General features: G+C 40.1%; 3 protein-coding genes across 3 annotated transcripts in view; 2 read left to right on the top strand and 1 right to left on the bottom strand.

The window, feature by feature from the left end:
• The window catches only part of LOC123518657 (histone-lysine N-methyltransferase 2C-like), a gene marked incomplete in the record, with an annotated part of 371,622 nt that extends 364,190 nt beyond the window's left edge, over positions 1–7,432 (top strand). The window contains 1 exon segment of the mRNA XM_045279595.1: positions 5,079–7,432. Within this exon segment, the coding sequence (XP_045135530.1) occupies positions 5,079–5,168 (90 nt within the window).
• Positions 7,433–8,886: 1,454 nt separating this feature from the next.
• On the bottom strand, positions 8,887–9,429 carry LOC123518750 (piggyBac transposable element-derived protein 3-like). Its single transcript, XM_045279752.1, has one exon. The coding sequence runs from the start codon at positions 9,427–9,429 to the stop codon at positions 8,887–8,889; it is 543 nt and encodes a 180-aa protein (XP_045135687.1).
• Positions 9,430–12,394: 2,965 nt separating this feature from the next.
• On the top strand, positions 12,395–13,234 carry LOC123518749 (translation initiation factor IF-2-like). Its single transcript, XM_045279751.1, has one exon. It carries the CDS (start codon positions 12,395–12,397, stop codon positions 13,232–13,234), a length of 840 nt encoding a protein of 279 aa, XP_045135686.1.
• Positions 13,235–15,759: the final 2,525 nt, after the last annotated feature.

Raw genomic sequence — 15,759 nt, 5'->3', positions numbered from 1 at the left:
GGTCAAACTTGTTATAATTGGTTCGCTTAACGAAAATTTGCCACACGAATATTCTTTTAGGAACGTAACCCGTTCGTTAAGCGGGGATTGCCTTTATATATATATTAGAGGTGGGCAAGAGTGCTTATTTCTGCTCCTTCTCTCTTCTGCCCAGAGCAGACTTCCAAATTTTGGGCAGAGGAGCACGAGCACCAAAAGTTAGAAATAAGAGTGGAGGAGCAGGGAGCGTAGGCTTCAAAATCAAGTCTGCGATTCCGCTTGCACTCTCCACTTGCAAGTGTTAGGTGATGATAATTAAGGGGAGAAGGAGGAAGAGGAGACTTAACTTCCTGTGTATTAATTTACAATCTTGTTTATCCAAGAAATTCAAATGAAGGAAAATCATTCAAATATCTCTCTCTCTCTCTCTCTCTCTCTCTCTCTCTCTCTCTCTCTCTCTCTCTCTCTCTCTCTCTCTCTACTGATCAAATATGCAGGGAAAACAACTTTTACATTACATAGGAATGTTTTCTTTACAGATCAAAGGTTACAGAGTTAGTGTAGTCTATCTTAAAACCTGACCCTGATAATATATACATTCTATTTATAAAACACAGTTTCTGCAAAAATGTATATATTATCTTACATTATGATAATAATAAATACACTACATTCACTGTACACATTCACCTTTGCCTCAGTAACCAATTATTCACTGGCACTTTAAAAGTTTTGAGTGTTTGTGTCACTGAGGTTTATCTATTAGGACAACAGAATGTTCCATTTCCTCACACACGAGTTGATGTATCGTCTCTGGTGATGCCATGTCCTGCATCGGGTCAGCAGGAGCTCACCAGGTGTCTGGGTGACCGTGAAGGTGGTGATCTTAGGTGAGCGTGCTGGCAGATGTAACTCCTGTATGGCACTCACTCTTTCTACCTGCACTTTGTACATCATCGTGAGCCCCGCTACGTCATGTTGATACTGAAGGGTGTGAAGTCGTGGGTCCTGTTCAAAAGCTTCCCTGATAAGCCTCACTGCTCATTTCTGGACTTTGTTAGGAGAGTGAGGTGATTTTGGGCAGAGCTGTCCCACGCAAGGTACGGGAACTCCAATGAGGGACTTACCCGTACTTTATAAAGCAGCTCCAGCCCCTCGCCATCCAGCAACCACGACATTCTTCAGAGTGAGGCGAGCTTCACAGAGGCTGCCCTGGCAAGGCACTCGGTGTGAGTCCTGAAGGTCAACCCTTGGTCGTAGGTGACCTCCAGCTTCTCTTGTGGTGACAGTGTTCCCCCATTGAAGTTTATGCGCAGGGCTGAGCGTGACCTTGAGACGAGGAGTAGCTGCATTTTCTGTGGGGCAAACTTAACTTGCCAGGTGTTGCTCCAGGCCACGATGTGGCTCAGCCTGTCCTCCAGCTGACTTGCTGCATCAGACTCCTCTTCTGGCTGGTAACTCTTAGTCAGAGTTACATCATCAGCATAAATAACTCCTTGTGCTGGGGATGAGGTGCAGCAAGTCAGTGATGTAGATGTTCCACAGCAGGGGGCCGAGGCAACTTCCCTGTGGTACACTTGCCTTGATGGGCTACACCTCTGACTCCTGGCTGCTGACGGTCACTCTCAGGTGTCTGTTGCTGAGATAATCCTGCAGCAGAGATAGGAGTGCACCATCTATGCCAGCAGCATGAATTTTAGTAATCAGGGCTTTGTGTCATACCCAGTCGAAGGCACTTTCAATATCCAGTGCCATGACAGCTGTGGTCTTGCCCTGATCAAGTGCAGCACTCAATTGGGTGGCAAGCCGCAGATCTGCCTAGCCAAAATCCAAACTGCTTGACGCACAGTAAGTGGTGTTTTCTAGGTGCTCAGTGATCCTAGAGGTTGTGATAGCCTCCAGGACCTTGCTGAGCACTGAGAGTAAGGACACAGGGCGACAGTTTTTGCACTGGTTCTTGCCTCCCTTTTTGTGGAATGGCACTACATTGCTCATTTGCCAGGCTGCCAGCCACATGCCAGACTCAAGGCGTGTACAGTAAGGCGAGTGGTCACGTCAGCTCATTAGCAGACTGGCAGAGCAAGCGAGGGTTTATATTGTCTGGCCTTGTCACCTTACTTTCATCCACTTGTAGAAGCTATTTCCTTCCTTCAGATTCTGGCACTACATTGCTTATTTGCCAGGCTGCCAGCCACATGCCAGACTCAAGGCAACGAGTGTACAGTAAGACGAGTGGTCACGTCAGCTCATTAGCAGACTGGCAGAGCAAGCGAGGGTTTATATTGTCTGGCCTTGTCACCTTATTTTCATCCACTTGTAGAAGCTTTTTCCTTCCTTCAGATTCACTAGTTTTAACTTCTAGAAGTGTGTCCTTTATGATGTGAGGATCGTTGGTGGTGTCTTCTCAGGGTCAGACACTCAATTTTCCAGCAAAGTGTCTTGCCAGAAGGTTGGCCTTTTCATGTGCTGAGTGAGCCAGACTGCCATCATCCTGCAAGAGAGATTCGATGCTGGTGCCTCTCTCCTCACCTTGCTGGTCTTTCACAATGCCCCACCACCTCTTTGTGCCCACCTGGCTGCCACGTAGCTTCCTCCTGAGGTCCTCCTCCCATCGCTCTGAAGCCAACTCATGAGTGTGCTTCATTCTCAAGGAGGCTACTCTGTAACGTCGTTTGTTGCCCTCCATTAGATGCCTCTTGTAGGCTTTCCAAGCCCGGTATTTGTTGTCATAGGTTTCATGGCTGGTTAGAGAGCTTGGTAGTGTGAGAAAAGTGTGGTACCCAGTGCTCTTGTAAGGTAACAGCTCAGAGAACTGCCTCACCTGCTGGTTGACACCACTCAGAACAGCTCCCCAGTCTGTCCTTCTCAGGTCCTCCCTTAACCCCTTCGCGCCGGATGTTAAAAAAGCCCGCCTGTATGATATACGGGTGGTAGTGCCTACCGGCGCAGGAAACTCGTGCAAGCTTGTCATACTTGTCATCTTTGTGTATTATGCTGCTATTTTTTAGTCACTATATCGCCTTCGAAGAGGAAAGTGGACGCTTCTCTCTTCGGAGAAAAAGAGAGAGAGAGAGAAAGAGTGACATTTGCTAATATTTTAGACACAAGCGGGACGCATGTAGCTTATCTTCGAGAGGAAGAGGGGAGGAGGGAAGGAGAGGAAACGAAGGGAGAAGAGAGAGAGAGAGAGAGAGAGAGATTAGAAAATTTGTTTTTGTTTGTGTGTGTGTGTGTGTGTGTTTTCACGAATGTTACAAAGTGGGACGCATGTAACTTATCTTTCGAGAGGGAGAGGGGGATGGAGGGAAGGGAGATGGGGAGGGAGGGAATGGAGAGAGAGAGAGAGAGAGAGAAACAGTCTATGCCATTGGGTAATTTTAGACACAAGGCGGGACGCATGTAGCTTATCTTTAGTGATTGGTGGAGACAAGGATGATGGGAGGAGCACTAGGATTTTAAGGACAGCATACGGCGTGTGTAGTTGGTATCCAACACACTATACAGGACAACTGAACTGAAGAAAGCTCAGAAAAGAAATATGACGCCTACGTAGGCGTCACCGTATTTGCTACTGGGGCTTCATGACGCCTACATGGTGGTGGGTAGAGTGTGATTGTAGTTTAGTCAGAACTGAGGGTGCTGCAGAGACAGTCCTGGTGAGCACCTCAGCACAGTGTGGAGGCAAATGTAGTTCCAGCATGTGGGGTACGTGTTGCTCCTGGACCTTGTAGAGGGTGGCAAGGGCCACCACATCCCTGTGGTGCTACAGACTGTGTAGGCTGTGGAGAGGAACAGCTTACTGCTCAGGAAGGCCATTCTCTATTAGCCTCCTTCGTTATATTTCTGTAGGAATGTTTCATATTTTCCCTGTACTTTCCATCCTTTCATAATGTTCCTCCAATCTATTTCACCAAAAAAATTTCTTAACCTTTCAAAATTTGCTTTTGCATAATTTAATATCTTTTTTGTATTCTTCTCTGTATCTTATCACATCTTCCTGCATTTCCAATACTAGTGTTGCATGGTCACTTATTCCCATCAGACTAAGGTACTGTATGCTGTTAGGGGGCTCTGGCTTCTTTGTGAATACTAGGTCAAGTAATGATGGTTCTTCCTCTCCTCTGAACTATGTTGATTCTTCCACCCCCTGATCCAGTGTATTCACCATAGTTAACTGTAACAACTCTCTCCATGATCCAGCATTACCCATTACTTCCATCTCTCTCCAGTTTATTCTTTTAAAGTCTTACTAACAGTATTTTACATCTCTTCTTATCATATTATCCAAGCACTTAATCACCTCTCTTTGCATTTTCTTATGTTCTGCTCTCCATGTATTTGTCTTCAGGGGCACATACATGCCTATGATTCTCCGTTTTTTCCCTTCTTCTGTCTTGATTGTTACTCCCATAACTTCCATGCCATCCTCATAGTGCACTTCTACACATATATTATCTCAAATCATTGTTAGCACTCCTCCCCATTTTTCCTTTCTGTTTCTTCTCCAACTTTTGTATCCCTCTTCCTTAAAGTATCATGGACTTCCTCCTTTAGTTTTTGTTTCTACCATGCACATCACATCTGGTCTTTTATTCCTTCTAGTAGTCTACAATCTCCAATACACTGGACAACAACCCATCTGTATTTGTATGTCACTCTTAATTTCTTACCTCTTCCAATATCTCTTCTTTTTCCTGAAGATACCATTTCTTCAGTCTCATATCCAGAACTCTCTAGTAGAATTTCTTCTTGAACCCTGTCCTTTTCTCATTTTCTTCCTTAGCTTCATTTTTTAGCACTCTCTCCTTTTCTCTCTCTTTCAGGTTTATATCTCTTGTTATCTCCTCTGCCACCACTTGAGATCTCATTTGCACTTTTAGTGGTCTCTTTCCCCCTTCACTAAACTTTCCCAATTTAGTTTTGATCACTGCTTCATATTTCAACAGTGCTGAAATTTTGGTTATAGATTACAGTTCTAATTCAACTTAACACACAAGAATTGCATATGGCCTATTAGCATTGAGATGTAGCAACATTTGAACTTATTATTTTTTTATTTATACTGTTTTCACAAATTAATAAAGCAATTTCCTTTGCAGTTGGCCTATGATTACAAGTTTGACGAGGAGGAGGATCACAAGATACCATGTCTTTGTGGTGCAGAAAATTGCAGAAAATGGATGAATTGAAAGTCCATATAAAAGTACAATGTCCACAGTGGACCTCAATTTATTATTAACTCAAAAGACATTTCCTCTTTTTTGACATTATTGTTTATTATTATTATTATTATTATTATTATTATTATTATTATTATTATTGTTGTTGTTGTTATTACTATATTTTTTTTCTTTTTACAAAATAAAGTTGCTACTTTATTATTGTGGTTTATATTTTGTTTTTTATTTGAATTATTCATGGGATAGATAAGTATGATAATTATTGTTTCATTTATTCACTGAGAACTAGATAACCTCTGTTATCTTGCCAAAGCATAGTTATTAGACTTGTCACAATGACTCAAAAGAGTCTTTCTTCAGACCTTTGGATATTTATTTTATAATATCTTAATTTTTGCAAGAATGTTAGTGTTATTTATATAAATTTTAGTGTATATGCATTAGCCTAAATACAGATGTACACAAATGGCTTCAGTGAGCTTTTTGAATGATTGTGTGCAAGTAATTGCTTGTGTATGGAATTGCTCATGCATGTGAGAATACTTAGGGAATGATTGGATTTCATTCATGTTTGGATCAAAATTCTCTTCTATAAAGGAGTGAATGTGTTAAATTATGAGTTTAAGGCAGTTTCCCAATAGAATCTGTAAGCAACTGGGTCAGTTATTTGTAAAATGTTCATAGATTCTTTGAATTTAATACAGTAACATATATTTAAGGCACCGGTTTATAATAATGTTGCTCATTTTCAACTTTGAAGTTCAGAAGGCATTGCTGGGCAGGATTAGAAAAGCCAAGTAAGTGCCTTGTGCAAAAAAAAAAAAAAAAAAAAAAAAAGCTTTTCATGTCAGGGATTGGATTCAATAATTATGGGGCTAAAGTGCAGTTCCATCAGAAAAGTTACGATAATTGATGGTTTATGTTAAACTGGTCCAGCTTTCCAGTATGTGACTTGAGTGGCCTAATAATGTTCTTCCATTGCTGTTGTGAATACATAATACCTTCATCAGCACTAGATTGTGTGTGACTAAATTGATAATGGGAATTGAAAGATGGCATAGTTTCTAGAAACTGAAAATTGTTTTGATGTAAAACTAACATTTCTATTAGTATCAAATCTATTTTCTCACTAGCAGTCAAAGGCTGTCTTTGTCTGCCTTTTCATAACTTGTATCTGCCAGTTTCCCAGTTCATGTATGATGTCATAGTGTAAGAAGACCACTGATAGTGCTTAAGTCAAATGAGACAGTGATCAGAGCTCATGGGAGGACTATGTTGGGTTAGAATGATTGTTTTGAATCTTAATTTTCTGAATTATGGTTTGTATACTTAGCTTGCAGAATATAAAGTATGCTCTTGGCAAGTATCTGGTGTATGGATATTAGTAACAGTCATTATTCAAGTGAATGATTCTGAAATCCTTTATATCAGAGTGAGTTTTAAAATATTGATTTATTATATTCTGTCTGTGTATATGATGTTGGTAAGGGACAAAAATAAATAAGTGAAGCTATCTTGGCAAGAATCTGCAGCTGATTATGTGATGTTATTATTTTCATTGTTTAGATTTTTATGACTCCCATTTTAATTTTCTTTCCAGACATAGTTGGACAAGTATGCCAAAGCAATTAAGATATCACTCTGTAATACTTTTTTCATAATGTTAAGTTGTAATTTTTAATGTAATTTATACTTCCCTTCATGTATTTTAGTTAGACTATTAAGGTATTTTAAGAAGCTTATTAATTGATATTCCTATTTTTATCTATTCAGTTTTTACTTTATTATGAAGAAAAGTTGTGGGAATGCTGACATCCTTGTGAAACTTGCAATAAGATGCTTAGTGAATCATGCATTTAAAGCTTTAAAATATATATTCATAAAAAAAAAAATGAAGAAAACTAACAGTTCCATAACTTAATAAAAGAATGAAAACTTTTCTAAGAGATGATTTCAAGTTACTAAATAAATGTTATTTTGATAACCAAGTACTGTAAGTCTCTCACTGCTCCCACATACAAGTGATGTTCCCACCTTACACAAATGTATAATGTCAAATATTAAGTATTATGCATATCTTCAGTTAAAAGATTTTAAACATAAATATAGATTTGTATAATGTAAGTATCCCAAGCATTCTCATGTTTGATGTGCATTGTCAAGAGCCTCTGTGGTTCATGGATGTACTAATGTTCATGTTGGACTGGAGCTGAGCAATGTCGATATGTATATAGAATTGTTGAATACAGTCATTAAATCATTTTTTCATTTAATTTTGCTTCATTTCACTTGCAGCAAGTATTGAAATTAATTCATTTGAAACTGAAAATTAAGGCAAATTTGTGCTTATTACTTTATATCTCATAGGATTGCAAGAATGATAGATCTACATACATGGATCTGTCCTTGGGACAGACGCATGTATATATATATATATATATATATATATATATATATATATATATATATATATATATATATATATATATATATATATATATATACCTATCATTCTTGTAACCGTGTGTCAAGGTAGAGTGTTTTTGCTTGGTGACAGGTAAGGCACTTAGGTAATGCATTTTGTGCCAGATATAGGAAGCATAGGACAAGGGTGTGTTTGCTTGGGGTGGGATAGGTAAAGAATCTGAGAGGATGAGACCAAACCTATTGTCTTTCTCAGCAAAGTTGGAAGTGACTTTGGTAAGGTCAAGAGTGAGTTGTTCAAGAAGTTTACACAGGCTTTGGATAAGATTAAGAACAAGGGAAGGATTCTTGTGGTATGTGGTGTCTTAGCAAGGAAGAGAGTTGGTGATGAGTGGTTTCCCAGGGTTATTACAGTGAACTGCAGACTCTTGCATCATTGTAAGAAAAATGGATGGACATTCATCGACTGCTGGGCCCTCTTCTATGAGAAAGATTCCTTGTATGCTAGGGATGGAGTGCTTTTTATCATGCCTAGGTGTCCAAGTTCCAGCTAGAACATTTAAGTGGGAGGTAAGTGCACATTTTTATTAATTAATAGAGAGAAAAGGCTAGTGAGGACAATAGAAAGGACAAATTAGATCTAGAAAGGTGACTTGTGCAGTGAGGGTGAAGAATAGCTTTAACCCATATAAGCCCGTAAAAAACAAGGTTCTTGGAATGAGCTCTACATCTGAGATATAATAGAAAATGACTCCACAGAGACATATTAAGTGTTATTTTGGACTCAAACTGCATACTTTACTTATAATTTGAAAAATAACTTTGTTGCGATAACGCAACGATGGGTACAATACAATATGATCGTGTTGTGAAGTCGTAACGATGGTCACAGTAATCCACAGCAATTTTATGCTGTTTATTATATTGAAAGGTTAGTGAGATATCTTGATTATGTAAGGGGAGCATTAAACAATTACTTTGTGCTTTTGTTTATTGGAAAAAATTATTACTACAAAATTTACATACATTTATTAAGTATGATAGAATTGGGAAGTACCATTTTTTTCACCGGATTGCAATGCGATATTTGGCTACGTTCTGGTCTAGCCTATCTACTCCACCCATGTTGGAGTTGTACAATCCAATTACGGAAGGCATGGGTATCATAACCCTTTTGCGTTCAGCTACTGACGAACGTTGAACTTGTTTGAAAGGTTGCACACCATAGTGTGTAGATGCCATGGTAACCACACATAACTACAAAAATACCTGAGTCTTTCTCAAGAAAATGCTCTTCACTTCCTCATGAACGTTTCTCAAACTGTTTGGCATTGCTCAGGGGACACTTTTCTGTTCTGTTGCTACGAACTGTTCCAGTCGCAGAGTGTCCTCTTTCTTTGATTGTCTCCAAGAGCCTGATTGACGTGAAGAAGTTATCAAAGAATAGAGAAAATTTTCTTCCAGGGTACTGAGACTCAAGTCTATCAAGCATTTTTAAAACTACTCCACCTAGGCCATAAGTATCTTTGTAGCAGCTGTCACTCTTTGCTCGATGTTTTCCTTGATACAAATCAATGAAATAAGAATATCCTAATGGAGAAGCTGCTATCCATGCTTTATAACCCCAGCGAATAGGTTTGCCACGGATGAATTGTTTAGTTGGATGTCCTCCATAGTACGGGACCATCGATTCATCTAGAATGTCCAGAATAGGACGCACTTTGGCAAACTTGTCTTCTTTATCAAGATCAGTGTTTTCAGCTGCATGCAAATGTTTCATGATTTCATCAAAACGGTTTCTCCTCATTGAACTTGCTATAAGCTCATTTCGAACATCAGGTTCCATTGACCAGTAAAGACGGTGGCGTGGCAAAGTGTTGTATCCAGAGAGCAACAAAATGCTAATAACACAACATTGACTGACGCTTTACAGCACACCTCACTGGGACACATTAGACAGGACACAAGACACTACTGGTGGACCTACTCCTCCAACTGGGCACTGGACATGGCAGTCACCAGACTGAGACTGGCCACACCTGCCTCAATGCAAAGTTCGTCCTCCAATGCAAAAAAAAAACAATTTTTTTTGTTCATACTCCAAACTGTTCGTATTCAAAAGTGTTCATACTCCAAGGTACCACTGTATGTATGTGAAAAATATGAAGTTAAAGTAAATTACATCCAGGTCATAAGTCCTGAATGTGAGTAACTAAAACATTCATACAGATATATTGAAATATATTATCAGCAATTAAACACAAACAACACTGACATATAGATTCATTTGTTTGTTCAGTTTTGTGGCATTGTTTTTATATAATGTCTCTTATTCAGTTTTGCAGCAGTCTATATATAGATTCAATTGTTTGATCAGTTTTGCTGTTAAGACAACATTGCAATGTGTCCCTAACATACAGTTCTGTCTCCTCCTTTTCTGTTTTCCGTCTTTATAGAATAGTGTATAACCATCAATTTCAATCTCTGGATTTAATATTTTCCTAACACGTTTAACCAAATATCTGTTATAAATGTTTTCTACAAATGCCATTCCTTTAAGCTAATCCATTTTACTCAAAAATACTTGTATAATTTGTGTAATAAACAATTAACCCAAATAAGCCCATGGTTGCATTTTCGCAACACAAAACATGCCCATACAAGTTTTCACTTGTACTCCAAGGAAAGAACGTGAGAAGGAATTTGAGCTCCTCAGTGTGTAGCCAACACTCGTAGCTACTGGTTCAATTTTCTTTTTCTCCTGCAGAGCTGTTTACTTTTCAGAATTCCAAGAAGTGTCACAAAAATTTGACCCATCATGTCTTCTTACAAAAAGAAGTAAGTATCATGTGTTTTGTTTAGTTGAGTCTCCAATCACTAGTAAATCGTGTGTCCCATAGGTGTAAGCACAGCTCTGGGAGACACGTGCATAGTGAAGACTAGTGCTACTGCCCCTATGGCAATAAAGCTCCAACTGATCACTAATGCTACTATGTACAAAGTCCTTAATGCTACTCTTAACATAACCCAGAGTATGCTCAGTGCCAGGGTCCACTGTGTCTTCTTGAAGGGCACATTGAGCAAGGTGGTCTGCTTTTTCATTTAGCGGGATACCCACATGAGAGGTTATCCAGATGAAATGTACCATGGCACCAGCACCTTCTAGGGTGTGGATGAGATCAAGACACTTATTAACTAAATCACAGTCCAGTACAGCATACAGTTCTGCTCTAGTGGAAGACGTGTGCAGGGAGCCGCCTGGAAGCCTCATGAAGAAGAAGAAGAAGAAGAAGAGGAAAAAGAAGAAGAAGAAGAAGAGGAAGAAGAAGAAAAGAAGATGGAAGAGGAGGAGGAGGAAGACGAGGTGGAGGAGAAGAGGAAAACCAGGGTAGAACACATCTTATCATTTCTGTTTTGGTGTAAAAAAAGCTGAAAACTAATAAAATAATGTAACACGATTCTGTTTGTTTCTTTTATTCTGTTTCTCTATATTGGCTTGTTTCATATATTTTATCGCTCTAAAGCATAACAATGTAAAAAGAGTGGAATATACAAAATTTTCAATCGAGATAGTTTTTTTCAGAAAACACGTACCTTCTAAAACCATACATAAGATGTTTTAACAAATATAGTGTATATACTTGTTTTAACAGCTTTCCTGAGTTTTGGTACCTAAAATACTATAAACCACCAAAATAACCTTTTTTTTTTTTTTTTTTTTTTTTCTTTTTACATATTTCAGTTCTTTAAACAAATAGTGTGTATATACGCATTTTCCCTGCATTTCTGTTTTGGTGCATAAAAAGCAGAAAACCACAAAAAAAAGCATTTTTGTTAGTATTATATCATTTCTCTATTTCAATTGACTTATTTTCATCAATTTTCTAGTTTCAAAGTGTAACAATGCAAAATGACTTCTTTATACAAATTTTTTTTTTTTTATTTATTTTTTTTTTTTTTAACAAGAAGTTTTAAGAAATAGAGTGTATATACTCATTTTAGTTAGCACCCATGGCCCGTGGCTGGCGGGTGTCTATTTTCCTCGCTCTGTTCTGTATGAAAAAAGCCCCTACAAAGAAAAGAAGTGCTGAGGCCCTCTCTGAGGAGCACACCTTCACAGCCGCCCTTGTGGATAGCTAGGACACCTGTCTTGCGGCAGGCCAGCCAAGGGAGACCATTATTCATGTAAAGAAGGTAAAACTTCCTGTTGGTGGAGTGGAGAAGCTTTGTCTCCCCGCCGCCGCTGATCGCATGGCCTCCCCTGACCTGACCAGATAATGAGTCAACCCCCACATCCCCCCTGCTGCCTCTGCCCCTATGGACTTGCCACCCTTGTCTCCAGGCTTGCAGGACGCCATGGATACTGACGCTGTCTCATGCTTCCTTGTCTCAGCCGGGCGCTTCCCGTCACCGTGTGAGGTTTCCCGAGGGGCATGGCAAGACTCTGGCCCAACTCTACAAGTGGTTCATGGCGCTGCTAAAACAGCACCTGTACTTGGAACCACTCATGAAGGAAGGTAGGCGCAGGCCGTACCTGACGGTCAACCCTCAGTCGGCAGCATACAACATGTTGGTGAAGGAGGGCTTCCTCGGCCTCACCATGACCCCAGCGGACCCTGACGCCCGGCAACAGATGGTCATCGCTCATGGCGTGTCTACCGCCATCAATGTTGACCTTCTCTCCACGTCAGAGGCCTTCCTTTGGCTCAAGAGGCGCATCGTCGCAGGTGAACCCAGCCCTCAGCTCCTGGGGTCTCATTGAAGGGACCGTGCCTAGCTCGGTGCACCTCCACAGCCTGGGCCGCTTCCATATGAGCCTGTACACCCCTGAGCCTGACCTGTGCGACCACTGCTGTCGGTTCGGGCATCAGAGCTGGAAGTGCAAGTCGGTGCCACTCTGCAGGTACTGTTCTGGGGGTCATCCTTCCTCCCACTGCCTGGAGAAGATACATGCTGGCACCAGAGTCATCCCGCTGTGTTGCAACTGTGGTGGCGACCACAATGCCTCTTCGCGCTGCTGCCCTGCTCGGTCCAGGCCCATCAGGGAGCCACAGACCCCTGGCACCACTATTGGCCCCTCCAGGGTGATTTTCCAGCCTGCCCCAGCTCTGCAACACAATGCTTGGGCAAATGGCGCCCCGTCCTGGTCCAACTTCCCTGCTCTGCCTCTGCCAGCCGCCCAGCCATCAGCATTTCCGCCCCTGCCTGGCACAGCTGCCCCAGCCCAGTCTGGGGCGGCTCACTCTCCTGTCCCTGCCATACGGCTACCTGTCCCTGTGCCACCCAGGACTGCCCCTTACTATGCTGCTGTGGTAGGGGCTGAGGATACAGCCCCCGCATTGCAGGCTGGCGTGCCTGTGTTCCTCCAGGACATGGTGCAGCTCCTGCTGGGAATCCAGGCCGAGGTCAGGGACTTGCGTGTGAGGGTCACTGCCTTGGAGCGACAGCAGGACGCAGCGAGCCCTCCACCCCAGCCAGTGCCCACCCCTGTCCAGCCAGCATCCCAACCTGCCCGTAAGAACCAGCCCCAGAGTGTGGCGGCCAGGCCCCGGCCCCAACCAGTGTCTGCTACTGTCCAGCCATGGCCCCCTGAAGAGATGGCTGCACTCATGGGGGGGACAATGGGGTGGCGCATCAGGTCAAGTAGGTAAGTAGTAGTGATGAAAAGGCAGCTGTAGAGAGAGGTCAAGCTCTGTCGGCACTGCGCTCAGCGAATGTTAAGGCAGAAAACAAGCTTCAGGATATTATTGCTGTGAACTTTTTAGGTGCTTACAATGCCATACATGTGTTGTGTTCCAAACTGCAATGGAAATTATCCAAACAGTCCGAAAGTGAGCGTCTTTTCCTTCCCACAACACAATGTAGAATTGGAGAAATGGGTGTGGGCCATAAGACAGCAGAACTTCATTCCTACAAAGCACAGCAGAGTAAGTAACTGTTTTAATTTTTCTTCTCTGTATTCTAGTATTTCCTCTGCTTTCTATATATTTCTATATATTTTTTCTATATTTTCTATGAGGAAAACTGTCTTCTTTCTCTATCTCCAATGGGGAAAACTGTATTTCTTCTCTGTCTTCTATGAGTAACACTGTATTTCTTCTCTATATTCTATGGGGGAAACTAGATTTTTTCTAGTATATATATGTATGTATATATATATATATATATATATATATATATATATATATATATATATATATATATATATATATATATATATATATATACATACATATATATACTAGAAAAAATCTAGTTTCCCCCATAGAATATAGAGAAAAAATACAGTGTTACTCATAGAAGACAGAGAAGAAATACAGTTTTCCCCATTGGAGATAGAGAAAGAAGACAGTTTTCCCCATAGAAAACATAGAAGAAATACATAGAAATATATAGAAATATATAGAAAACAGAGGAAATACTAGAATACAGAGAAGAAAATTAAAACAGTTACTTACTCTGCTGTGCTTTGTAGGAATGAAGTTCTGCCGTCTTATGGCCCGTAGTTGTATTATTATTATTATTATTATTACTATTATCATCATCATCATCAGAGATACAAGATACAAGATACAAGAGGTTTATTGGCCTTTAGAAAAGACAATTACATATAGATATAAACAAATTTAGAGCCTATGGTCCGATAAGCCGAAGCTTTACTACGGACCAATTACTATTTGTATGTTGAGCAGGAGTATGTGTTGTGGGTCAACTATTAAAATATGAATTTTAGAAAGTCAAGATAATCTATACTAATGTATACTAATGATGATATCATAGCAACAATATCAAATATATATACCAATCATAGCTAGCAATCTAAGAATGAGCACTAATAATACATGAAACAAATCTTGCAATGCAGAGAAATAACTATTAATAATAATTTGAATAATAATAAAAATAATAATAATAATAAATCTTGTATTACAGAGAAATAACTAATATCAATAATCTAAATAGTATTAATAATAATAACAATAATATACATACATATATACATACAAACACATCCATACATATACATACATACACACATATACATACACACACATATACATACATACACACACATATACATATACATACACACACATAAACACATACATACACACATACACAAAGTTCACAAGAGAAGGTATGAGGCCAATAAGAATCAAACTTAAGTCACAAAAGGATGTAGATGAATTGGTGGAGAAGTCATGGAGGCTAGCCCAGCAGGAAACAACAAGGAAGATTTGGTTGAGAAGAGATCTCGGTGAAAAGGAAAGAGAAATGTTAAATGAGTTGAGAAAGGAGGCTTTGAAAAAAAATGAAGAGAGGACAGAAGAGGAGAAGAAAGAGTTTTTCTGGAGAATCTTGGATATGAGACTGAGGAAGTGGTTCATAACCCAGAAAAGTACAGCAAGAAAGGACTAAAGAAACTTACGTATGAGCGGAATGTAATGTATTCCAACATAAATGGAGTGATATCGGGATTTTAGAACTCAACGATTACTTGAGGGACAAGAACCCAGATATTGTGGGTCTTACTGAAACAAAACTGAGAGAGGGAGAAGACCTGATGATGGTTGGAGAAGGAAATATAATGTTTGGAAAAGAAATAGAGTAGGTAAGATGGGAGGAGGAGTGATGTTGCTGGTTAAAAAGATATAAAGGTGGATCAAGTGAAAGAAGGTATGGGAAAGGCAGAAGTGCTAAAGATCAGAGCAGAAACTAATGAAGGAAAAAGAGGCACTACATAGTGGTGTACGTACCACCTAAGACAAATGCATGGTCAGTACAGGAATATGAAGAAATGATAAGTGATACAGGAACATGTCTGGAAGAAATGTTGGGTGGCTGTGAACGAACTATAATGATGGGAGATTTTAATTGTAAAGAGGTGTGTTGGGAGGACTGGTCAATGGAAGGATCAGAGACAACATGGGGAAATACACTATTGACACTGGCAATGGAAAATGTGTTAACTCAGTGGGTCAAAGAAGATACTAGGTTTGGAGGAGAGGGAGCATCGTCAAGACTGGACTTGGTCTTTAGTACAGAGCCAATGGTCATTGAGGAGATGAGGGTGGAGTGCCCTTTAGCAAAGAGTGATCATGCAGTTTTGGAGTTCAAGGTGATAGATGAAGAGAAATCTAGAAGAAATGAAGAATATAAAGTGGGAAGATGGAAT

The sequence above is a fragment of the Portunus trituberculatus genome, chromosome 44, assembly GCF_017591435.1.
Source record: "Portunus trituberculatus isolate SZX2019 chromosome 44, ASM1759143v1, whole genome shotgun sequence".
NCBI classification, from domain to species: domain Eukaryota; kingdom Metazoa; phylum Arthropoda; class Malacostraca; order Decapoda; family Portunidae; genus Portunus; species Portunus trituberculatus.
Note: the sequence above shows the minus strand (reverse complement) of the source record. Positions and strands in the feature narration are given on the sequence as shown.

Bases quoted from the DNA above. Each gene is read 5' to 3' on its own strand.
- LOC123518750 (XM_045279752.1), bottom strand. From the start codon at position 9,429: ATGGAACCTGATGTTCGAAATGAGCTTATAGCAAGTTCAATGAGGAGA.
- LOC123518749 (XM_045279751.1), top strand. From the start codon at position 12,395: ATGAGCCTGTACACCCCTGAGCCTGACCTGTGCGACCACTGCTGTCGG.